Raw genomic sequence first — 26539 nt, forward strand, 5'->3', positions numbered from 1 at the left:
CCAAAAAATGCAATTTTCAGGAGAAAAATCATCTAATGCCCAAACCGAAACTGATCAGTGGCCGGTGTCTAGGACTGACACTTACCTTGTACAATGAGGTGCACACGGGAGGTTCTGGGGCGATTGTCTGTCTGTACGGAGCAGGTGTAGGGTCCCTCGTCATAAATGCCCACGTTCTGGATCTCAATGATGTACTGGCTCTTGGTGTTCGCTACAAGTACTACCCGGGGGTCTATGGACCACTTGTCATTGCTGGTGTATAAGATGGTGCTGCGGTTCAGCCAGGCCACGCGGGTCACTCTGTTGTCCAACGCACACCTGTAGAAGAAAGGAGTTTGATAACGATACAACTCTGATAGTTAAAGAGTTAACAGAGTTGAAATAAGACAAATGTCCATCAAGCTCCACCAAGGGATGAGAAAGGGAAAAAGGAAGGGTCATAAGAACAACCACAATGCATGAGCCAGCCCACGCCCGAGGACAAAATCAATCTCTCCTGATCCCAACTGTCGGTCCACTGGACCAAACATTCAGAAGAGAAAATTACACGGCTCCTCTCTATAGTCACACACTCTGTATATACTATATATCCACAGCTCCTCTGTAGTCACTCTGTATATACTAGATATCCACAGCTCCTCTCTGTAGTCACACGCTCTGTATATACTATATATCCACAGCTCCTCTGTAGTCACACTCTGTATATACTATATATCCACAGCTCCTCTGTAGTCACACTCTGTATATACTATATATCCACAGCTCCTCTGTAGTCACTCTGTATATACTAGATATCCACAGCTCCTCTCTGTAGTCACACGCTCTGTATATACTATATATCCACAGCTCCTCTGTAGTCACACTCTGTATATACTATATATCTACAGCTCTTCTCTGTAGTCACACGCTCTGTATATACTATATATCCACAGCTCCTCTGTAGTCACACACTCTGTATATACTATATATCCACAGCTCCTCTATAGTCACACGCTCTATATATACTATATATCCACAGCTCCTCTCTGTAGTCACACGCTCTGTATATACTATATGTCCACAGCTCCTCTCTGTAGTCACTCTGTATATACTATATATCCACAGCTCCTCTGTAGTCACACTCTGTATATACTATATATCCACAGCTCCTCTGTAGTCACACGCTCTATATATACTATATATCCACAGCTCCTCTGTAGTCTCACACTGTATATACTATATATCCACAGCTCCTCTCTGTAGTCACACGCTCTGTATATACTATATCCACAGCTCCTCTCTGTAGTCACACGCTCTGTATATACTATATATCCACAGCTCCTCTCTGTAGTCACACACTGTATATACTAGATATCCACAGCTCCACTCTGTAGTCACACTCTGTATATACTAGATATCCACAGCTCCTCTGTAGTCACACACCCTGTATATACTATATATCCACAGCTCCTCTGTAGTCACACTCTGTATATACTAGATATCCACAGCTCCTCTCTGTAGTCACACGCTCTGTATATACTATATATCCACAGCTCCTCTCTGTAGTCACACGCTCTGTATATACTATATATCCACAGCTCCTCTCTGTAGTCACACTCTGTATATACTAGATATCCACAGCTCCACTCTGTAGTCACACTCTGTATATACTAGATATCCACAGCTCCTCTGTAGTCACACTCTGTATATACTAGATATCCACAGCTCCTCTCTGTAGTCACTCTGTATATATTATATATCCACAGCTCCTCTGTAGTCACACACCCTGTATATACTATATATCCACAGCTCCTCTGTAGTCACACTCTGTATATACTATATATCTACAGCTCTTCTCTGTAGTCACACGCTCTGTATATACTATATATCCACAGCTCCTCTGTAGTCACACGCTCTGTATATACTATATATCCACAGCTCCTCTGTAGTCACACTCTGTATATACTAGATATCCACAGCTCCTCTGTAGTCACACGCTCTGTATATACTATATATCCACAGCTCCTCTGTAGTCACACTCTATATATACTAGATATCCACAGCTCCACTCTGTAGTCACACTCTGTATATACTAGATATCCACAGCTCCTCTGTAGTCACACACCCTGTATATACTATATATCCACAGCTCCTCTGTAGTCACACTCTGTAAATACTAGATATCCACAGCTCCTCTCTGTAGTCACTCTGTATATACTATATATCCACAGCTCCTCTGTAGTCACACGCTCTGTATATACTATATATCCACAGCTCCTCTGTAGTCACACTCTGTATATACTAGATATCCACAGCTCCTCTGTAGTCACACACTATATACTAGATATCCACAGCTCCTCTGTAGTCACTCTGTATATACTATATATCCACAGCTCCTCTGTAGTCACACTCTGTATATACTATATATCCACAGCTCCTCTGTAGTCACACGCTCTGTATATACTATACATCCACAGCTCCTCTGTAGTCACACTCTGTATATACTATATATCCACAGCTCCTCTGTAGTCACACTCTGTATATACTAGATATCCACAGCTCCTCTGTAGTCACACTCTGTATATACTATATATCCACAGCTCCTCTCTGTAGTCACACGCTCTGTATATACTATATATCCACAGATCCTCTCTGTAGTAACACTCTGTATATACTATATATCCACAGCTCCTCTCTGTAGTCACACTCTGTATATACTATATATCCACAGCTCCTCTCTGTAGTCACACTCAGTATATACTATATATCCACAGCTCCTCTCTGTAGTCACACGCTCTATATATACTATATATCCACAGCTCCTCTGTAGTCACACTCTGTATACAGTCATGGCCAAAAGTATTAACACCCCTCCAATTCTGTCAGATAATACTCAGTTTCTTCCTGAAAATGATTGCAATCACAAATTCTTTGGTATTATTATCTTCATTTAATTTGTCTTAAATGAAAAAACACAAAAAGAATTGTCCTAAAGCCAAATTGGATATAATTCCACACCAAACATAAAAAAAGGGGGTGGACAAAAGTATTGGCACTGTTCGAAAAATCATGTGATGCTTCTCTAATTAGTGTAATTAACAGCACCTGTAACTTACCTGTGGCACCTAACAGGTGTTGGCAATAACTAAATCACACTTGCAGCCAGTTGACATGGATTAAAGTTGACTCAACCTCTGTCCTGTGTCCTTGTGTGACCACATTGAGCATGGAGAAAAGAAAGAAGACCAAAGAACTGTGAGGACTTGAGAAACCAAATTGTGAGGAAGCATGAGCAATCTCAAGGCTATAGGTCCATCTCCAAAGACCTGATTGTTCCTGTGTCTACCGTGCGCAGTGTCATCAAGAAGTTTAAAGCCCATGGCACTGTGGCTAACCTCCCTAGATGTGGACGAAAAAGAAAAATTGACAAGAGATTTCAACGCAAGATTGTGCGGATGTTGGATAAAGAACCTCGACTAACATCCAAACAAGTTCAAGCTGCCCTGCAGTCCGAGGGTACAACAGTGTCAACCCGTACTATCCTTCGGCATCTGAATGAGAAGGGACTGTATGGTAGGAGACCCAGGAAGACCCCACTTCTTACCCCAAGACATAAAAAAGCCAGGCTGGAGTTTGCCAAAACTTACCTGAAAAAGCCTAAAACGTTTTGGAAGAATGTTCTCTGGTCAGATGAGACAAAAGTAGAGCTTTTTGGACAAAGGCATCAACATAGAGTTTACAGGAGTAAAAAAGAGGCATTCAAAGAAAAGAACACAGTCCCTACAGTCAAACATGGCGGAGGTTCCCTGATGTTTTGGGGTTGCTTTGCTGCCTCTGGCACTGGACTGCTTGACCGTGTGCATGGCATTATGAAGTCTGAAGACTACCAACAAATTTTGCAGCATAATGTAGGGCCCAGTGTGAGAAAGCTGGGTCTCCCTCAGAGGTCATGGGTCTTCCAGCAGGACAATGACCCAAAACACACTTCAAAAAGCACTAGAAAATGGTTTGAGAGAAAGCACTGGAGACTTCTAAGGTGGCCAGCAATGAGTCCAGACCGGAATCCCATAGAACACCTGTGGAGAGATCTAAAAATGGCCGTTTGGAGAAGGCACCCTTCAAATATCAGGGACCTGGAGCAGTTTGCCAAAGAAGAACGGTCTAAAATTCCAGCAGAGCATTGTAAGAAACTCATTGATGGTTACCAGAAGCGGTTGGTCGCAGGTATTTTGGCTAAAGGTTGTGCAACCAAGTATTAGGCTGAGGGTGCCAATACTTTTGTCTGGCCCATTTTTTGAGTTTTGTGTGAAATGATCAATGTTTTGCTTTTTGCTTCATTCTCTTTTGTGTTTTTTCATTTAAGACAAATTAAATGAAGATAATAATACCAAAGAATTTGTGATTGCAATCATTTTCAGGAAGAAACTGAGTATTATCTGACAGAATTGCAGGGGTGTTAATACTTTTGGCCATGACTGTATACTAGATATCCACAGCTCCTCTCTGTAGTCACTCTGTATATACTATATATCCACAGCTCCTCTGTAGTCACTCTGTATATACTATATATCCACAGCTCCTCTCTGTAGTCACTCTGTATATACTATATATCCACAGCTCCTCTGTAGTCACTCTGTATATACTATATATCCACAGCTCCTCTGTAGTCACACTCTGTATATACTATATATCCACAGCTCCTCTCTGTAGTCACACTCTGTATATACTATATATCCACAGCTCCTCTCTGTAGTCACACTCTGTATATACTATATATCCACAGCTCCTCTATAGTCACACTCTGTGATATATATATATATATATACATACATATATATATTATATACCCTAGGACGGTCAACAGTCGCCGATGCAGACACCGGCGGCGAGGGTCGCCGGGGCAGAGACAGGCGTCGAGGGTAGTCGGTGCAGAGACCGGCAGCTAGGGTAGTCGGTGCAGAGACCGGCAGCTAGGGTAGTCGGTACAGAGACCGGCAGCTAGGGTAGTCGGTGCAGAGACCGGCAGCTAGGGTAGTCGGTGCAGAGACCAGTAGCGAGGGTCGTCGGTAGTGATGACCCTGTCATTGGTTCACAAATGGTCTTTTCTTGGGACCTTCTGCCACACACTAACCACTGCATCAGGAACACCCCAAAAGGCCCGCCGTACACTGGAACACCCCACACAGGGAACACAACACCCGCCATAAACCGTCAACACAGTAAAAAAATCTCACTCCATATTTACCACAAAGCCTAAACATTTGAGCATTTTTCATATACCAAGCACCACACTCAGAACACAGCAGATCCTCCAGTAGACCTAAATCTGAGGCTGCGGTGTGGGATTCCCTTTGATCATAGTGATTGATAATACTTATACGATACAGTCCGATACGCCATTACTGCATCGTAGTGGGAGATTCCACTTCATACAGCAAACCTAAACCTGATCAGTAGTCCTGTGGTCTTTCTTGAAGTGCCTGAGAACATAACACAAGTCTGTCCAGTGTAGATATCAATAAAAAAGTATTGATGAAGAATATTTTCATATTATACATGGCCATGATGCAGCCCCCTGCCAGACATGTGCCATCTTTACAGTTGATCACATGTGAGCGAGCACCTTGAATAAAAGTGTGACAATCTGTGTTTCGGTAGGAGAGCGGATTACAACCCTCACCCGCGTAGGAGCAGAGGAACAACGTGCGGAACATGCTGTGTTGGCATCGCCTCATTATCAGAGTTTGGCATTAATCAAATCCAGTTTTAAAAGACCAATGCTGATCCAATGAAATGATCAGGAGCTGCGCCATGATGGGCACTAATAACACGGAGAAAAGGCTTCCACTGAACGGAAGGAGCACAATCTGCTCGCCAGAAAGACAATGCCAGCTGGAAGGAGCAGCACTGACCAGAAGATAGAAGAAAAGACCATCTCATGCTGCAGCTGCTGCCCACCATACTGGAAAACAGGAGACATCAGCGGCCAACAGTGCAATGTCCGATGCCAACTCCAGCAGATCCACTCTATACTTAGAGCTTTTATAGAGATTGTGATACGGTAAACAGATCACCGGCCTCCACGTGTCAGATCCAGGAGCAGAGAGCTGGCCTCTAGAAGCTTTCCTCCTGAACATCAGTAGTCTTACATGTACCTCGACCCTCTATGATCACACGTGGTGAGGAGGTCTGGGGTCCAGTGCTCCTCACAGTCTTTCCTACCACATTCTGCCCCATCTCATTTTGTGACCATTCGGTGATAAGCAGAATATGCTCATTCATCTCCATGCATAATGTTCCCGAGATCTGATCCAGTCAAGGAGAACTTTTGGACATAAAACATAGTGATCACACAAGACAATCAAATACAGATTGAGAAGGAAGAAAGAGGCCGTCACAGACTACACTACCTGGAAAAGACAAAATGGAAGCTGCCCGCCAGCCACCAATCATTAGGCAGCAGGTGCTCAGAATCCCTCCAGTGAAGACTTGCGAGATTTGGTGGCATCAGGTACTGAGGTTTCAGTTTGAACAGTATCCAAGGAATGCTGCTGAGAGATCGGCGCAAAGCGGGCCTCATCCAACGCAAAGTGAACTGATGGAATCAAATTCTACTCACCAGATGGAGCTCATGATAAAGCATATAAAGTTATCCACGGGTCAGCAAGTGAACAGTATCTACTATATAATTGTCTAAGGGTCACTTCCATCTTTCTGTCTGTAGCAGAAATCCCAAGTCGCTGATTGGTCGCGGCAAAACGGCCATGACAAATCAGTGACGGGCACAGTCCGGCGACAAAATGGCCGCTCCATACTCCTCTCCAGTCAGCGCTCACACAGGGTTAATGGCTGCGTTACACCGCGTTATGCCACGGTGTAATGCACTCGGTTAACGCTGCTATTAACCCTGTGTGACCAACTTTTTACTATTAATGCTGCCTATGCAGCATCAATAAAAAGATCTAATGTTAAAAATAATAAAAAATCGTTATATATACTCACCCTCCGTCGGCCCCCCGAATCCAGCCCAGGCCTTTCCCGCTCCTCACGACGCTCCGGTGACCGCTCCATGCATTGCGGTCTCACGAGATGATGACGTACCAGTCTCTCGAGACCGCTACATCATCTCGTGAGACCACAATGCACTCTTGGGACCAGAGCGTCGCGAGGACCATCGGTAAACGCCTCGGCTGGATCCAGGGGGCGACGGAGGGTGAGTATATAACTTTTTTTTTAATTATTATTTTTAACAGGGATATGGTGCCCACATTGCTATATACTACGTGGCTGTGCTATAGGCTACGTGGCTGTGCTATAGGCTACGTGGCTGGGCAATATGCTACGTGGCTGGGCAATATGCTACGTGGCTGGGCAATATGCTACGTGGCTGGGCAATATGCTGCATGGCTGGGCAATATGCTGCGTGGCCTTTGCTATATGCTACGTGGCCTGTGCTATATGCTACGTGGCTGGACAATATACTACGTGGCTGGACTATATACTACGTGGCCTGTGCTATATACTACGTGGCCTGTGCTATATGCTACGTGGCTGTGCTATATGCTACGTGGCTGGGCAATATGCTACGTGGCTGGGCAATATGCTACGTGGCTGGGCAATATACTACGTGGCCTGTGCTATATGCTACGTGGCTGGGCAATATACTACGTGGCTGGACTATATACTACGTGTCCTGTGCTATATACTAGGTGGCCTGTGCTATATACTATGTGGGCTGTATGCTACTTGGCTGTGCATCATGAATCATGGTATGTGTTAAAGAGGAGGGCCCATAGACTTTCGTCCGGGGCCCACAAAAACGTGGAGCCGGCCCTGGCTTCACCGATTGGTCAAGCCCGGCCGCGAACAATCAGCGACAGGCGCAGTCCGCCCGCGAATTGGTGCAGAATTTGAACCACGCTTCGCTAATTGCTCGCGGCCGGCCGAATCCTGTGTATAAATTGCATTATTCTGAAAACTTCATAAATAAACTACATACATATTCTAGAATACCCGATGCTTTAGAATCTGGCCACCATCTAGTGGCACATAAAATGCTACAGGTCTCATTCTTGAACTCCATGATGTAATCTCTACTGTCCCAAAAGCACAAGAAAAGTTGTCTTACCATACCATAGAAAGAACCACAGAAGTTTGTGGAGCAAAGAAACCTAACTGGATCTTTACTATGGATCAGCAGTGCGTCAGCCTCCTCTGAAAAGAAGACAACCTGCAGACCGCACGGCGGGGGCGAGGCGATGCTTGCAGCACCGCATGGCTGGGGGGACGCGATGCTTGCAGCACCGCACGGTGGGGGGGGGGGGAGGCGATGCTTGCAGCACCACACGGCTGGGGGGAGGCGATGCTTGCAGCACCGCACGGTGGGGAGGAGGCGATGCTTGCAGCACCGCACGGCGGGGGCTTGACACTTGATGATGCCTACAGTGAAGCATGGTGGTGAATTGCCAATGGCTACAGAGAAGAATGGCAGGAGGCTAGTTGATGCTCTGGGGCGAGAAAAATGAAGCATGTGGAGGACAAGATAATTTCAATCAAGTACCAGGCAATCCTAAGAGAGAAATCATGCCTTCTGTGAGGAACTGAAGCTCAGATAATTGAACCTTCAAACAGTGATCCCAAGCATATCTAACAGTCCATCAATGCTTGGTATCAAAAAAAGTCACTGAAGATTCTAAAGTGGTTGTCAGTCTCCTGACTTGAACCCCATAGCAAATCTTTGGTGTGGTGTGAAGAAGGCAGCTGCAGCAAACCCGAGAATACTAGTGACTTGCAGGCCACTACTGATAAGGAATAGATGTAGAGGGCTGAAGTGTTGAGACCATCATGATGCGAGACCTCTCCAAGATACCATGTAAATTGTCAGTTATACTTTGTAGTGACATGAAGGCCCTCTCCGAATCTGCACCTCTAACAGATTACTTACGTCTCCCACTAACTAATGAGCCCAGGAAAGCTCACAGATTTCATTACCGATATAGCCGAAGCTGTGCGGAGGTTCCAGGACCTTTAATGGTTATCAAAGGCGAATACATGTCCACCTAGAAGTCAATTAGCCCCAAGTTCTGAAAGAGTGCTTGCGACAATTCCGTATATCATCAGTTCACGTTCTTTCAGATTTTATAACAAAAGAGGAGCAAGATCACACGACCGCACCTGTGGAAGAGCACGTAAGGTCGAGCCTGGTCACGCTAACCAAAACACAAGGCACCAAGACGGCATTAGATGAGATAGTGACATTATTGAAAAGGAATCTCCTCAGGACGTCCTCAGATTCAACCCTAATGAAGAGTAATGGCCACAATGACACGTCAAGCACTACGGACTTATCTGCTGCCATATGTACATCTGCACAACATGAGGAGTCCATGGGACCGGTGAGAAACCTCGATCGGCTTCACCACCACTATATTCTCTGCCATCTACGGCCGGAATTCTTTCATAAGAAATGCAGAATTTAGAAGACTTAATGGCAATTGCATTATGTCTCAGGACTTTGAACATCAGCTGCATCACGAACTAAAAAAATATTAGTGCGAGCAAAATAGATTTGCAGACAGCAGGAACGGCTTTATTACAGATGGTTACCAAGGTAGTTGAGCAATACAGATTACAGAGCGAAGCGGCATCGCCAGCTTCATTAACACAAAGTCAAAGTAATTAAAATGTAATCCTCAGATTTTATCCCGGGTCTAGAATGGACAATACAAGTTTCTGAAGCCTCGTCCATGTCTTAGGGGATGTGTACACCCGCGGGTCTCCGGAGCCTCGTCTATTACACGGGGGATGCGTACACCCACTGGTCTCCAGTGCCTCGTCTATTACACGGGGGATGCGTACACCCGCGGGTCTCAGGAGCCTCGTCCATGTCTTAGGGGATGTGTACACCCGCGGGTCTCCGGAGCCTCGTCTATTACACGGGGGATGCGTACACCCGCGGGTCTCAGGAGCCTCATCTATTACACGGGGGATGCGTACACCCGCGGGTCTCAGGAGCCTCATCTATTACACGGGGGATGCGTACACCCGCGGGTCTCAGGAGCCTCATCTATTACACGGGGGATGCGTACACCCGCGGGTCTCAGGAGCCTCGTCCATGTCTTAGGGGATGTGTACACCCGCGGGTCTCCGGAGCCTCGTCTATTACACGGGGGATGCGTACACCCGCGGGTCTCAGGAGCCTCGTCCATGTCTTAGGGGATGTGTACACCCGCGGGTCTCCGGAGCCTCGTCTATTACACGGGGGATGCGTACACCCACTGGTCTCCAGTGCCTCGTCTATTACACGGGGGATGCGTACACCCGCGGGTCTCGGGAGCCTCATCTATTACACGGGGGATGCGTACACCCGCGGGTCTCGGGAGCCTCATCTATTACACGGGGGATGCGTACACCCGCGGGTCTCAGGAGCCTCATCTATTACACGGGGGATGCGTACACCCGCGGGTCTCAGGAGCCTCATCTATTACACGGGGGATGCGTACACCCGCGGGTCTCAGGAGCCTCATCTATTACACGGGGGATGCGTACACCCGCGGGTCTCAGGAGCCTCATCTATTACACGGGGGATGCGTACACCCGCGGGTCTCAGGAGCCTCATCTATTACACGGGGGATGCGTACACCCACTGGTCTTAGGAGCCTCATCTATTACACGGGGGATGCGTACACCCGCGGGTCTCAGGAGCCTCATCTATTACAAGGGGGATGCGTACACCCACTGGTCTTAGGAGCCTCATCTATTACACGGGGGATGCGTACACCCGCGGGTCTCAGGAGCCTCATCTATTACACGGGGGATGCGTACACCCATGAGTCTCAGGAGCCTCATCTATTACACGGGGGATGCGTACACCGCGGGTCTCCAGTGCCTCATCTATTACACGGGGGATGCGTACACCCGCGGGTCTCCGGAGCCTCATCTATTACACGGGGGATGTGTACACCCGCGAGTCTCAGGAGCCTCATCTATTACACTAGGATGCGTACACCCGCAGGTCTCCGGAGCCTCATCTATTACACGGGGGATGCGTACACCCGCGGGTCTCCGGAGCCTCATCTATTACACGGGGGATGCGTACACCCGCGGGTCTCTGGAGCCTCATCTATTACACGGGGGATGCGTACACCCACTGGTCTTAGGAGCCTCATCTATTACACGGGGGATGCGTACACCCGCGGGTCTCAGGAGCCTCATCTATTACACGGGGGATGCGTACACCCACTGGTCTTAGGAGCCTCATCTATTACACGGGGGATGCGTACACCCGCGGGTCTCAGGAGCCTCATCTATTACACGGGGGATGCGTACACCCACTGGTCTTAGGAGCCTCATCTATTACACGGGGGATGCGTACACCCGCGGGTCTCAGGAGCCTCATCTATTACACGGGGGATGCGTACACCCGCGGGTCTCCAGTGCCTCATCTATTACACGGGGGATGCGTACAACTGCGGGTCTCAGGAGCCTCATCTATTACACGGGGGATGCGTACACCCGCGGGTCTCAGGAGCCTCATCTATTACACGGGGGATGCGTACACCCATGAGTCTCAGGAGCCTCATCTATTACACGGGGGATGCGTACACCGCGGGTCTCCAGTGCCTCATCTATTACACGGGGGATGCGTACACCCGCGGGTCTCCGGAGCCTCATCTATTACACGGGGGATGTGTACACCCGCGAGTCTCAGGAGCCTCATCTATTACACTAGGATGCGTACACCCGCGGGTCTCCGGAGCCTCATCTATTACACGGGGGATGCGTACACCCGCGGGTCTCCGGAGCCTCATCTATTACACGGGGGATGCGTACACCCGCGGGTCTCTGGAGCCTCATCTATTACACGGGGGATGCGTACACCGTGGGTCTCCAGTGCCTCATCTATTACACGGGGGATGCGTACACCCATGAGTCTCAGGAGCCTCATCTATTACACGGGGGATGCGTACACCGCGGGTCTCCAGTGCCTCATCTATTACACCATCAGCTCACAGGGATCATATCCACCAATAATGCACTGCCACCATCAGCTCACAGGGATCATATCCACCAATAATGCACCGCCACCACCAGATCATATCCACCAGTAACAGTGCCACCACATCCTTCAGTAATACACCACCAGATCACAGGGATCATATCCTCCAGTAATGCAGTGACATCACGAGATCACAGGGCTCATATCTTAGGTAACCGTGCCACCACCAGATCACAGGGTTTATATCTTCCAGTAGTGAACCACCACCACCACCAGATCACAGGGATCATATCCGGTAGCAATGAACTACCTCCAGATCAAAGGGATTATAACCTCCTGTAACGCAGATTCACCACCAAAACACAAGGATTGCATCTTGCTGTAATGCTCTGCCACCACCAGATTGCAAGGATCGTATCCTCCAGTAATGCACCACCAGCAGATCATAGGGATTACATCCTCCAGTAATGCACTCACCAGATCACAGGGATCGTATCCTCCAGTAACGCACCACCACCAGATCACAGGATCATATCCTCCAGTATTGTACCACCACCAGATCACAGGGATCATATCCTCCAGTAATGCACCATCAGATCACAGGGATCGTATGCTCCAGTAATGGACTGCCTCCACCAGATCACAGGGATCATATCCACCAGTAATGGACTGCCTCCACCAGATCACAGGGATCATATCCACCAGTAATGCACCGCCACCATCAGATCACAGGGATCATATCCACCAGAAATGCACCGCCACATCAGCTCACAGGGATCATATCCACCATTAATGCACCGCCACCATCAGATCACAGGGATCATATCCACCAGAAATGCACCGCCACATCAGCTCACAGGAATCATATCCACCAATAATGCACCGCCACCATCAGATCACAGGGATCATATCCACCAGTAATGCACTGCCTCCACCAGATCACAGGGATCATATCCACCAGTAATGGACTGCCTCCACCAGATCACAGGGATCATATCCACCAGTAATGCACTGCCTCCACCAGATCACAGGGATCATATCCACCAGTAATGGACTGCCTCCACCAGAACACAGGGATCATATCCAAACAGTAATGGACTGCCTCCACCAGAACACAGGGATCATATCCACCAGTAATGGACTGCCTCCACCAGAACACAGGGATCATATCCAACAGTAATGGACTGCCTCCACCAGAACACAGGGATCATATCCACCAATAATGCTCTGCCACCATCAGATCACAGGGATCATATCCACCAGTAATGCACTGCCTCCACCAGATCACAGGGATCATATCCACCAGTAATGGACTGCCTCCACCAGAACACAGGGATCATATCCAACAGTAATGGACTGCCTCCACCAGATCACAGGGATCATATCCACCAGTAACCGTGCCACCACAAGGTCACAGGGCTCATATGCTTCAGTAATGCACCGCCAAATCACATGGATCATATTCTCCAGTAATGCACTGCCACCATGAGAACAGAGGGCTCATATCTTAGGTAACCGCACCACCACCAGATCACAGGGTTTATATCCTCCTGTAACGCAGATTCACCACCAAAATACAAGGATCGCATCTTCCAGTAATGCACCACCAGGTCACAGGGATCACATCCTCCAGTAATGCACCAGCAGGTCACAGGGATCACATCCTCCAGTAATGCACCACCAGATCACAGGGATCATATCCTCCAGTAATGCACCACCAACAGATCATAGGGATCGCATCCTCCAGTAATGCACCACCAGCAGATCATAGGGATCGCATCCTCCAGTAATGCACCACCAGAAGAGCACAGGGATCACATCCTTCAGTAATGTACCAGCAGGTCACAGGGATCACATCCTCCAGTAATGCACCACCAGCAGGTCACAGGGATCACATCCTCCAGTAATGCACCAGCAGGTCACAGGGATCACATCCTCCAGTAATGCACCAGCAGGTCACAGGGATCACATCCTCCAGTAATGTACCACCAGCAGGTCACAGGGATCACATCCTCCAGTAATGTACCACCAGCAGGTCACAGGGATCACATCCTCCAGTAATGTACCAGCAGGTCACAGGGATCACATCCTCCAGTAATGTACCACCAGCAGGTCACAGGGATCACATCCTCCAGTAATGTACCAGCAGGTCACAGGGATCACATCCTCCAGTAATGCACCAGCAGGTCACAGGGATCACATCCTCCAGTAATGCACCAGCAGCAGGTCACAGGGATCACATCCTCCAGTAATGCACCAGCAGCAGGTCACAGGGATCACATCCTCCAGTAATGCACCAGCAGCAGGTCACAGGGATCACATCCTCCAGTAATGCACCACCAGCAGGTCACAGGGATCACATCCTCCAGTAATGCACCAGCAGGTCACAGGGATCACATCCTCCAGTAATGCACCAGCAGGTCACAGGGATCACATCCTCCAGTAATGCACCAGCAGGTCACGGTGCATATTTAACCAATTATCTTCAGCTTGCTCCTCCACATCTTCCTGTAACCTGCCAGAAGAGGCAGTGCATTTTTGGCAGCTCTGTTCCTGCCCCATCTTGTACTTCCAGCCCAGAGATAAATGGCCGGAGGTTAGTCCTGTATAGTGTGGAGTGCGGCGAGATGCTGAACAATGTTTGTTTCTCACTAATGATATTTACATAATTAATCTGCCATCACTACGATCCATAAATATTCATTGTGGATTGCTGCCGCCCTGCAGCGAGGAGAGCGCCCCCTGTGGAGAACTCGCGCACCACAGCGCTGTGAGGAGGCAGAAAAGGAGGTCAGGTCACTGGGAATCTGGGATGTACAGACACGAGGCACCACCAGAGCCCACTGCACAGTGACAGGGCCGACATGTGGACGGTACAATACCTGAATTATCCAGAGGAAGAGGGAATAAAAGCAGCGCGCAGAGTGAATAGACTTGTGCACACACTGCAGGAGGAAACGCTCCAGGAAAGGAGGAGAGGCACAATGGAGGTCCCATCTGCTCCCAGAGCCTTGGTGCCACATGATTACTATGGCGGAATCCTGCAGGACCGGAGGCCACAGAGGCCGAGAACCTGAGTGATGGTCACTGCGGTCACTGGAACCAAGCTCCTCACAACTGCAACAGCAAGGGCCATAAACAACCATTATCAAGGGTTAGGACCAGAATCAAAGATGGCTGCCTGCTAATGACAAGCAAAGCGGGACCCGAGAGGCCGGAAAAAGCTGAATGCTGCAGGACAGCCACACACCTCACAAGACTCCTCATGCATGCCCCCGAGGAGAACGCTGCCTGCACCGTCGCACGTCCTCAGCCCCCGAGGAGAACGCTGCCTGCACCGTCGCACGTCCTCAGCCCCCGAGGAGAACGCTGCCTGCACCGTCACACGTCCTCAGCCCCCCGAGGAGAACGCTGCCTGCACCGTCGCACATCCTCAGCCCCGAGAACGCTGCCTGCACCGTCGCAAGTCCTCAGCCCCCGAGGAGAACGCTGCCTGCACCGTCACACGTCCTCAGCCCCCCGAGGAGAACGCTGCCTGCACCGTCACACGTCCTCAGCCCCGAGAACGCTGCCTGCACCGTCGCAAGTCCTCAGCCCCCGAGGAGAACGCTGCCTGCACCGTCGCAAGTCCTCAGCCCCCGAGGAGAACGCTGCCTGCACCGTCGCACGTCCTCAGCCCCCGAGGAGAACGCTGCCTGCACCGTCGCACGTCCTCAGCCCCCGAGGAGAACGCTGCCTGCACCGTCGCACGTCCTCAGCCCCCGAGGAGAACGCTGCCTGCACCGTCGCACGTCCTCAGCCCCCGAGGAGAACGCTGCCTGCACCGTCACATGTCCTCAGCACGTGACCGCTGCCTGCACCATCGCATGGCAGCATACTGACACCACCACACCGTCCTCAGCCACCGAAGAGAACGCTGCCTGCACCGTCGCACGTCCTCAGCCCCCGCGGAGAACGCTGCCTGCACCGTCGCACGTCCTCAGCCCCCGCGGAGAACGCTGCCTGCACCGTCGCACGTCCTCAGCCCCCGAGGAGAACGCTGCCTGCACCGTCGCACGTCCTCAGCCCCCGAGGAGAACGCTGCCTGCACCGTCGCACGTCCTCAGCCCCCGAGGAGAACGCTGCCTGCACCGTCCCACGTCCTCAGGCCCCGAGGAGAACGCTGCCTGCACCGTCGCACGTCCTCAGCCCCCGAGGAGAACGCTGCCTGCACCGTCACACGTCCTCAGCCCCCGAGGAGAACGCTGCCTGCACCGTCACACGTCCTCAGCCCCGAGGAGAACGCTGCCTGTACCGTCACACGTCCTCAGCCCCCGAGGAGAACGCTGCCTGCACCGTCACACGTCCTCAGCCCCCGAGGAGAACGCTGCCTGCACCGTCACACGTCCTCAGCCCCCGAGGAGAACGCTGCCTGCACCGTCGCACGTCCTCAGCCCCCGAGGAGAACGCTGCCTGCACCGTCACGCGTCCTCAGCCCCCGAGGAGAACGCTGCCTGCACCGTCACACGTCCTCAGCCCCCGAGGAGAACGCTGCCTGCACCGTCACACGTCCTCAGCCCCCGAGGAGAACGCTGCCTGCACCGTCACACGTCCTCAGCCCCCGAGGAGAACGCTGACTGCACCGTCACACGTCCTCAGCCCCCGAGGAGAACGCTGCCTGCACCGTCACACGTCCTCAGCCCCCGAGGAGAACGCTGCCTGCACCGTCACACGTCCTCAGCCCCCGAGGAGAACGCTGCCTGCACCGTCACACGTCCTCAGCCCCCGAGGAGAACGCTGACTGCACCGTCACACGTCCTCAGCCCCCGAGGAGAACGCTGCCTGCACCGTCACGCGTCCTCAGCCCCCGAGGAGAACGCTGCCTGCACCGTCACACGTCCTCAGCCCCCGAGGAGAACGCTGCCTGCACCGTCACACGTCCTCAGCCCCCGAGGAGAACGCTGACTGCACCGTCACACGTCCTCAGCCCCCGAGGAGAACGCTGCCTGCACCGTCACGCGTCCTCAGCCCCCGAGGAGAACGCTGCCTGCACCGTCACACGTCCTCAGCCCCCGAGGAGAACGCTGCCTGCACCGTCACACGTCCTCAGCCCCCGAGGAGAACGCTGCCTGCACCGTCACACGTCCTCAGCCCCCGAGGAGAACGCTGCCTGCACCGTCACACGTCCTCAGCCACCGAAGAGAACGCTGCCTGCACCGTCACACGTCCTCAGCCACCGAAGAGAACGCTGCCTGCACTGTCTTGTCTTAACTGGCGTGGATAGGGGTAGAACTATTGTGCTGGCAACTGGTTTCTGGTTCTTTTATCTAAAATGCACATTCCCTCTCATAATACTGTGTGATTGCATGAGGGTAATTGAGCAAATAACACCAATTATGCAGAGCCTGCAAAAGAAAAATTCTGCACTGGGGAATGAACGTATCAGCAGAGTGCACCCCTTCCCTGCTGGAGCCAGCATTACGGCATATCCAGCGGCTGAACACGTCACAGTATAGCGCCCCCAGGGTTTCATTCATCTTAATGACACCATACATGACAATCCGCTCCTTTGCAGATGTCGGCAGCGTGCGCTCGCTGACTAAAGTAGGCTGCTGTAACTCGGGATGATCACAACAGACCCGAAAGATAAACAGTACAAGTAAGTATAGGTCAAAGTCAGAGCAAGCAAGCGTGTACGATCCCTTCTGGACCAGACGTATGCATAGAAGACACTCCATGTAAGACAACGAGCAAAAAACATCCAAAGGTGAACAAGTTCATGGAATGGAAATAAAAAAAAAACAACAAAAAACAAAATTGAGCTTGACTTAAGTTGGTACACATGCAGAGGTTAAACGCATGTTCACATTGTAGGTTTTAATGTTTTGTGGCCAAAGAGAAAAAAGTAAACGAAAACCCTGATGTAACTAAGTAAAAAAGCAAAAGTGCATTTAAATAACAGAGTTTTTAGTAATACTGGTTTTTTGATAAAAAAATAGCACAAAAGCCATCCCACCTTGTCACGGTAACTCTGATCGGGACGGTCCTACACGGTCTAATCTTAAAACCTTACATTGTGTCCATGTTGACCTCAGTGTGAATAAGGGCAGATGAAAGGACTGGGCCCAACCAGTGAAACACTAGAATGGGTTTCACTGGTTGGGTCCAGTCCTTTTGTCTGCCCTTATTCACACTGAGGTCAACATTGACACATGCTAAGGTCTTAATATTAGATAGTTTAGGACTGTCCCGATCAGAGTTACCGTGACGAGGTGGTATGGCTTTTGTGCTATTTTTTGATCGAAAAACAGTATTACTAAAAAACTCTTATTTAAATGCACTTTTGCTTTTTTACTTAGTTACATCAGGGTTTTTGTTTACTTTTTTCTCTTGTAGGTTTTAAAGTTCATGGAATGGACAAGAGATGAACTGAAAGTACGGACGATGGACCCAAAATCCTCCCCAGGCTAGGAGGATTATACTGAAGAAGCGACCTGCAGCCACCCAAGGCCCACCCTGGTCCCCGCCAGACAGACAGACCGCCAAAACGACCGGTCCCCGCCAGAACGACCGGTCCCCGCCAGATAGACAGACGTCCAGTATAATACTCTTCATACAATAGTCTCCATATAATCTGTAGGACCCAACTGGATATGATCCATCAGCAGCATGGACAGATCTAAGACTTCTCAGTAACGTCAATCATTGCTGGCCCAGAGCCGCCTCATTTTGAGGGTATAGAGAATCTGTTGTATATGCAGATCCCATAAGGCAAAAAACAGAAGCTACAGAAATCTGAAAGTTTTGGGGAGTGAATGTGTTTAAGAGACAGACGACATCTTCCAATGCTTTCTGACCACGCACATCACACCAATCATCAGTCTGACGTCTTCCTGCAGAAAGAGGTTACGTCTAGTGATGAGCGAATATACTCGATGCTCGGGTTTTCCCCAGCACGCTCGGGTGACCTCCGAGTATTTTTTAGTGTTCTGAGATTAAGTTTTTATCGCTGCAGCTGAATGATTTACATCTGTTAGCCAGCATAAGTACATGTGGGGGTTGCCTGGTTGCTAGGGAATCCCCACATGTACTTATGCTGGTTAACAGATGTAAATCATTCAGCTGTGGCGATGAAAACTAAATCTCCGAACACTAAAAAATACTCGGAGGTCACCCGAGCGTGCTGGGGAAAACCCGAGCATCGAGTATATTCGCTCATCACTAGTTTGATCTGATATTTGGCCTCCTGAAAGGACAATGGAACATACAGGGTTGTAGCTCCAGCGTCTTCCCATATTCCAAAACATCAATCATGGGGTAAGGGGGTTCTCCAACCACACAACCCCTCAAAGGACCAGGTACAGTGACTAAGAGAGTAGCTGCCCCACAACCCGACAGGCCAGTCCTAAACTGCCATCCATCCCAGGACCCCCATACCCTGCCTGTACCCCACACATCAAACCTTTCCCATCCATCTCAGAAACTACACAACCACCCTGTACAGCACATGTAAGACTTGACATCCATCCATCCCAGGTTCCAGATAGCTGCCCTGTACACCACATCTAAGCAGCACCATCTATCCCAGGTTCCAGATTATCGTCACTGTTGCCCACATCTAAGCCTCGCCATCTATCCCAGGTTCCAGATATCGTCACTGTTCCCCACATCTAAGCCTCACCATCTATCCCAGGTTCCAGATATCGTCACTGTTCCCCACATCTAAGCCTCGCCATCTATCCCAGGTTCCAGATATCGTCACTGTTCCCCACATCTAAGCCTCACCATCTATCCCAGGTTCCAGATATCGTCATTGTTCCCAACATCTAAGCCATGCCATCTATCCCAGGTTCCAGATATCGTCACTGTTCCCAACATCTAAGCCATGCCATCTATCCCAGGTTCCAGATATCGTCACTGTTCCCCACATCTAAGCCTCACCATCTATCCCAGGTTCCAGATGTCCGCTCTGTTCCCCACATCTAAGCCACGCCATCTATCCCAGGTTCCAGATGTCCGCTCTGTTCCCCACATCTAAGCCACGCCATCAATCCCAGGTTCCAGATATCCGCTCTGTTCCCCACATCTAAGCTACGCCATCAATCCCAGGTTCCAGATATCCGCTCTGTTCCCCACATCTAAGCCACGCCATCTATCCCAGGTTCCAGATATTGTCACTGTTCCCCACATCTAAGCCGCACCAGCTATCTCAGGTTCCAGATATCGTCACTGTTCCCCACATCTAAGCCTCACCATCTATCCCAGGTTCCAGATATCGTCACTGTTCCCAACATCTAAGCCTCACCATCTATCTCAGGTTCCAGATATCGTCACTGTTCCCCACATCTAAGCCTCACCATCTATCCCAGGTTCCAGATATCGTCACTGTTCCCCACATCTAAGCCTCACCATCTATCCCAGGTTCCAGATATCGTCACTGTTCCCCACATCTAAGCCTCGCCATCTATCCCAGGTTCCAGATATCGTCACTGTTCCCAACATCTAAGCCACGCCATCTATCCCAGGTTCCAGATATCGTCACTGTTCCCCACATCTAAGCCGCACCAGCTATCTCAGGTTCCAGATATCGTCACTGTTCCCCACATCTAAGCCTCACCATCTATCCCAGGTTCCAGATATCGTCACTGTTTCCCACATCTAAGCCTCGCCATCTATCCCAGGTTCCAGATGTCCGCTCTGTTCCCCACATCTAAGCCACGCCATCTATCCCAGGTTCCAGATATCCGCTCTGTTCCCCACATCTAAGCCACGCCATCAATCCCAGGTTCCAGATATCCGCTCTGTTCCCCACATCTAAGCCACTCCATCTATCTCAGGTTCCAGATATCCGATCTGCTCCCCACATTTAAGCCGCACCATCTATCCCAGGTTCCAGATATCCGATCTGTTCCCCACATCTAAGCCACTCCATCTATCCCAGGTTCCAGCTATCCGATCTGTTCCCCACATCTAAGCATCGTGATCTATCCCAGGTTCCAGATATCCGATCTGTTCCCCACATCTAAGCCACGCCATCTATCTCAGGTTCCAGATATCCGATCTGCTCCCCACATCTAAGCCGCACCATCTATCCCAGGTTCCAGATATCCGATCTGCTCCCCACATCTAAGCATCGCCATCTATCCCAGGTTCCAGATATCCGATCTGTTCCCCACATCTAAGCCACGCCATCTATCTCAGGTTCCAGATATCCGATCTGTTCCCCACATCCAGGGCCGTATTTGCCACTAGGCACTTGAAGACACGTGCCTAGGGCGGGAAGATGCGGGGGGGGGGGGGGTGGCGGCACCCGAGCAAGGTTTTTTTTCCCAATTAGTCCAGTGCATCCCTTGGTTCCTGAAGACAGTGGGTGGCAGAGCGGCAGCCAGAACACGTGGTGCTGATGCCAACTCTCCCTACTGAGTGAAACACAGTGACCCCCTGCTCACAGCCTAACTCCTGCGTGTCCGGAAGTCCACTTACTGGGGCTGAGGTGGAGCGGCGGCACCCTGTCTCCCGACCCTGGGACACATACATTGCTGGCCAGGACTCGCAGTAGAGCAGTACACAGTAAGTACTGTAATGATCTCCCACCCACGCGCTGCCTGCTGCTGCCTGGCTCTGTCGTGACTCCCCTCACCCCTTCCCTCAGATTCCTCAGCGTTGTTTCTGCCTGCAGACAGTGCCTGAGGCTGGAGCCGTGCACTTGAATGTTTGATGTTTGTTTGCTCCCAGGAGTCGGACCCAGATAGAGTGAGTGGCGTGGGCCCTGGGAGCAAACATGTGCGGGGCTTTGTTTTCGGAGCTGTGTGTGTGCGGAGCTGTGTGTGTGCGGGGCTGTGTGTGTGTGTGCGGAGCTGTGTGTGTAGCTGTATATGGGTGCGGAGCTGTGTGGGCGCAGAGCTGTCTGTGTGTGGTGCGGTGTGTGTGCACAGAGCTGTATGTGTGTGTGCAGAGCTCTGTGTGTGTGTAGCTGTATATGTGTGTGTGGAGCTGTATATGTGTGTCCGGAGCTGTGTGCGCACGGAGCTGTATTTGTGTTGGGGGCTGTGTGTGTGTGCAGAGCTGTGTGTGCGGGTCTGTATGTGTGTGTGCTTGCGGAGCTGTGTGTGCTTGCGGAGCTGTGTGTGCGGAGCTGTATGTGTGGGGCTGTATGTGTATGTGTGGGGCTGTATGTGTGTGTGCGGAGCTGTATGTGTGTGTGTAGAGCTGTATGTGTGTGTGTAGAGCTGTATGTGTGTGTGTAGAGCTGTATGTGTGTGTGTGCAGGGCTGTATGTATGTGTGCCGCGAATGGCAAAAATCACTGATGTGAAAGTAGCCTAAGTCACTGCCCACAGTGTCTGCATTAGGGCTCATACACGCATGCGAGAAACTCGGTTGAGTGTCGCACATCAATACCCGGCACTCAGGAGCGGAGCGTGTACTGCTATGCGGCCACAGGCTCCGATCTCATTGCCGGGTATTGACGTGTGACACTCATCCGAGTTTCTTGCATGTGAGTGTGAGCCCTTAGTCATACCAATGGGGGAGGCAGCACTAAAAGTGCCTAGGGCAGCACAAACTCTAAATACGGCCCTGCCCACATCTAAGCCACTCCATCTCTCAGGTTCCAGATGTCCGCTCTGTTCCCCACATCTAAGCCACGCCATCTATCTCAGGTTCCAGATATCCGCTCTGTTCCCCACATCTAAGCCACGCCATCTATCTCAGGTTCCAGATGTCCGCTCTGTTCCCCACATCTAAGCCACTCCATCTATCTCAGGTTCCAGATGTCCGCTCTGTTCCCCACATCTAAGCCACGCCATCTATCTCAGGTTCCAGATATCCGATCTGTTCCCCACATCTAAGCCTCGCCATCTATCTCAGGTTCCAGATGTCCGCTCTGTTCCCCACATCTAAGCCTCGCCATCTATCTCAGGTTCCAGATGTCCGCTCTGTTCCCCACATCTAAGCCACTCCATCTATCTCAGGTTCCAGATGTCCGCTCTGTTCCCCACATCTAAGCCTCGCCATCTATCTCAGGTTCCAGATGTCCGCTCTGTTCCCCACATCTAAGCCTCGCCATCTATCTCAGGTTCCAGATGTCCGCTCTGTTCCCCACATCTAAGCGTCGCCCTCTATCCCAGGTTCCAGATATCCGATCTGTTCCTCACATCTAAGCCTCGCCATCTATCCCAGGTTCCAGATATCCGCTCTGTTCCCCACATCTAAGCCTCACCATCTATCCCAGGTTCCAGATATCCGATCTGTTCCCCACATCTAAGCCTCGCCATCTATCCCAGGTTCCAGATATCCGATCTGATCCCCACATCTAAGCGTCACCATCTATCCCAGGTTCCAGATGTCCGCTCTGTTCCCCACATCTAAGCCACTCCATCTATCTCAGGTTCCAGATGTCCGCTGTTCCCCACATCTAAGCCACGCCATCTATCTCAGGTTCCAGATGTCCGCTCTGTTCCCCACATCTAAGCGTCGCCATCTATCCCAGGTTCCAGATGTCCGCTGTTCCCCACATCTAAGCCACGCCATCTATCTCAGATTCCAGATATCCGCTCTGTTCCCCACATCTAAGCGTCGCCATCTATCCCAGGTTCCAGATATCCGCTCTGTTCCCCACATCTAAGCGTCGCCATCTATCTCAGGTTCCAGATGTCCGCTCTGTTCCCCACATCTAAGCCACGCCATCTATCTCAGATTCCAGATATCCGCTCTGTTCCCCACATCTAAGCGTCGCCATCTATCCCAGGTTCCAGATATCCACTCTGTTCCCCACATCTAAGCCTCGCCATCTATTCCAGGTTCCAGATATCTGCACTGTACCTCACATCTAAGAAGCGCCATTCATTCCAGGTTCCAGATATCCGCACTGTACCTCACATCTAAGAAGCGCCATTCATTCCAGGTCCCCCAAATCTACCCTGAACCCCACCTTCTAAGTCTTGCCGTCCATGCCGGGTCGCCCATATTTGTGCATCGCCATACATTCCCAGTCGCCGATATCCACCCTATACCCCCATATATTAGCTCTGCAGTGCACTGGGGTTTGTGGGTCAGATGGAGTCGGCTCGTAAACAGGTGCGCCTTGGCACGGCAACAAATAATCTTTTGTTATTACTGTCATGTCAGTGAGAAGATTGCCTGAATGCGATGTCGCTGTTCTGTATTGATGACATTCTGCTGCTTCTATTCTACTTGTGGGCATTTATGCGATAGTCGCCCATCTTCTCACCTGCCTCCTGCCAGTAACCTCAAAACTTGATTATTACCAGAGAGCCTTGATCAGGAAATGATCTCAGCCAAGCGTCACCCCGACATCTGGAGACAGACAAGACTATTGTCCCGTCATCTCCACGGTCCCCATGTACCTGGAGACATGGTTGGGAGCAGAACACTGCAGAATAATGCTTGGAAGGGCAGGATGAGACTTCCAGTTCTACATGTCCCTTTCTCCACAATATAAATGAAGACGACGTATGGTGGACGTGGACGCAGCATGTAAAGAAAGCGACAGCAGGACAAACCGTGCTGGGTGACAGCTCAATAGGAGAGATAGGTAGAGAGATGAGCTTCTCCGAGACAGGGCCTCTGTGCAATGTGTCTGTATGTAGAGAGAAATGTCAGTGTCTTATCTCTAGACTGTGCTGGCATCCTACCAATAAAAATGTATATTTATTAATATATACAGTCATGGCCAAAAGTATTGACACCCCTGCAATTCTGTCAGATAATACTCAGTTTCTTCCTGAAAATGATTGCAAACACAAATTCTTTGGTATTATTATCTTCATTTAATTTGTCTTAAATGAAAAAACACAAAGAATTGTCCTAAAGCCAAATTGGATATAATTCCACACCAAACATAAAAAAGGGGGTGGACAAAAGTATTGGCACCGTTCGAAAAATCATGTGATACTTCTGTAATTAGTGTAATTAACAGCGCCTGTAACTTACCTGTGGCTCCTAACAGGTGTTGGCAATAACTAAATCACACTTGCAGCCAGTTGACATGGATTAAAGTTGACTCAACCTCTGTCCTGTGTCCTTGTGTGACCACACTGAGCATGGAGAAAAGAAAGAAGACCAAAGAACAGTCTTAGGACTTGAGAAACCAAATTGTGAGGAAGCATGAGCAATCTCAAGGCCACAAGTCCATCTCCAAAGACCTGAATGTTCCTGTGTCTACCGTGCGCAGTGTCATCAAGAAGTGTAAAGCCCATGGCACTGTGGCTAACCTCCCTAGATGTGGACAGAAAAGAAAAATTGACAAGAGATTTCAACGCAAGATTGTGCAGATGTTGGATAAAGAACCTCAACTAACATCCAAACAAGTTCAAGCTGCCCTGCAGTCCGAGGGTACAACAGTGTCAACCCATACTATCCGTCGGCGTCTGAATGAAAAGGGACTGTATGGTAGGAGACCCAGGAAGACCCCACTTCTTACCCCGAGACATACAAAAGCCAGGCTGGAGTTTGCCAAAACTTACCTGAAAAAGCCTAAAACATTTAGGAACAATGTTCTCTGGTCAGATGAGACAAAAGTAGAGCTTTTTGGGCAAAGGCATCAACATAGAGTTTACAGGAGAAAAAAAGAGGCATTCAAAGAAAAGAACACGGTCCCTACAGTCAGACATGGCGGAGGTTCCCTGATGTTTTGGGGTTACTTTGCTGCCTCTGGCACTGGACTGCTTGACCGTGTGCATGGCATTATGAAGTCTGAAGGCTACCAACAAATTTTGCAGCATAATGTAGGGCCCAGTGTGAGAAAGCTGGGTCTCCCTCAGAGGTCATGGGTCTTCCAGCAGGACAATGACCCAAAACACACTTCAAAAAGCACTAGAAAATGGTTTGAGAGAAAGCACTGGAGACTTCTAAGGTGGCCAGCAATGAGTCCAGACCTGAATCCCATAGAACACCTGTGGAGAAATCTAAAAATGGCAGTTTGGAGAAGGCACCCTTCAAATATCAGGGACCTGGAGCAGTTTGCCAAAGAAGAATGGTCTAAAATTCCAGCAGAGCATTGTAAGAAACTCATTGATGGTTACCGGAAGGGGTTGGTCGCAGTTATTTTGGCTAAAGGTTGTGCAACCAAGTATTAGGCTGAGGGTGCCAATACTTTTGTCTGGCCCATTTTGGAGTTTTGTGTGAAATGATCAATGTTTTGCTTTTTGCTTCATTCTCTTTTGTGTTTTTTCATTTAAGATAAATTAAATGAAGATAATAATACCAAAGAATTTGTGATTGCAATCATCTTCAGGAAGAAACTGAGTATTATCTGCCAGAATTGCAGGGGTGTCAATACTTTTGGCCATGAGTGTGTGTGTGTGTGTGTGTGTGTGTGTGTGTGTGTGTGTGTGCGTGCGTGCGTGCGTGCGTGCGTGTATGTATGTATATATATAACGTTTAATTTGAAGGGTTGAACAAAAATATCTGATAGAAAATGTAGGAATTGTACACATTTCTTTACAAACACTCCACATTTTAGGAGGTCAAAAGTAATTGGACAAATAAACATAACCCAAACAAAATCTTTTTATTTTCAATATTTTGTTGCAAATCCTTTGGAGGCAATCACTGCCTTAAG

General features: G+C 49.8%; 2 protein-coding genes across 3 annotated transcripts in view; one reads left to right on the forward strand and one right to left on the reverse strand.

Moving 5' to 3' along the window:
- NTM (neurotrimin) overlaps window positions 1-26539 on the forward strand; it is a 1102415-nt gene that overhangs the window by 994185 nt on the left and 81691 nt on the right. The gene's annotated exons all lie outside the window — the stretch shown is intronic.
- LOC138650901 (opioid-binding protein/cell adhesion molecule homolog) overlaps window positions 1-26539 on the reverse strand; it is a 186104-nt gene that overhangs the window by 107380 nt on the left and 52185 nt on the right. For both annotated transcript variants that reach the window (XM_069740773.1, XM_069740772.1), the window contains exon 2: window positions 86-318. In XM_069740773.1, the coding sequence (XP_069596874.1) occupies window positions 86-318 (233 nt within the window). The remainder of the gene's footprint in view (window positions 1-85; window positions 319-26539) is intronic.

Source organism: Ranitomeya imitator, chromosome 10 (genome assembly GCF_032444005.1).
Source record: "Ranitomeya imitator isolate aRanImi1 chromosome 10, aRanImi1.pri, whole genome shotgun sequence".
Taxonomy (NCBI): Eukaryota; Metazoa; Chordata; class Amphibia; order Anura; family Dendrobatidae; genus Ranitomeya; species Ranitomeya imitator.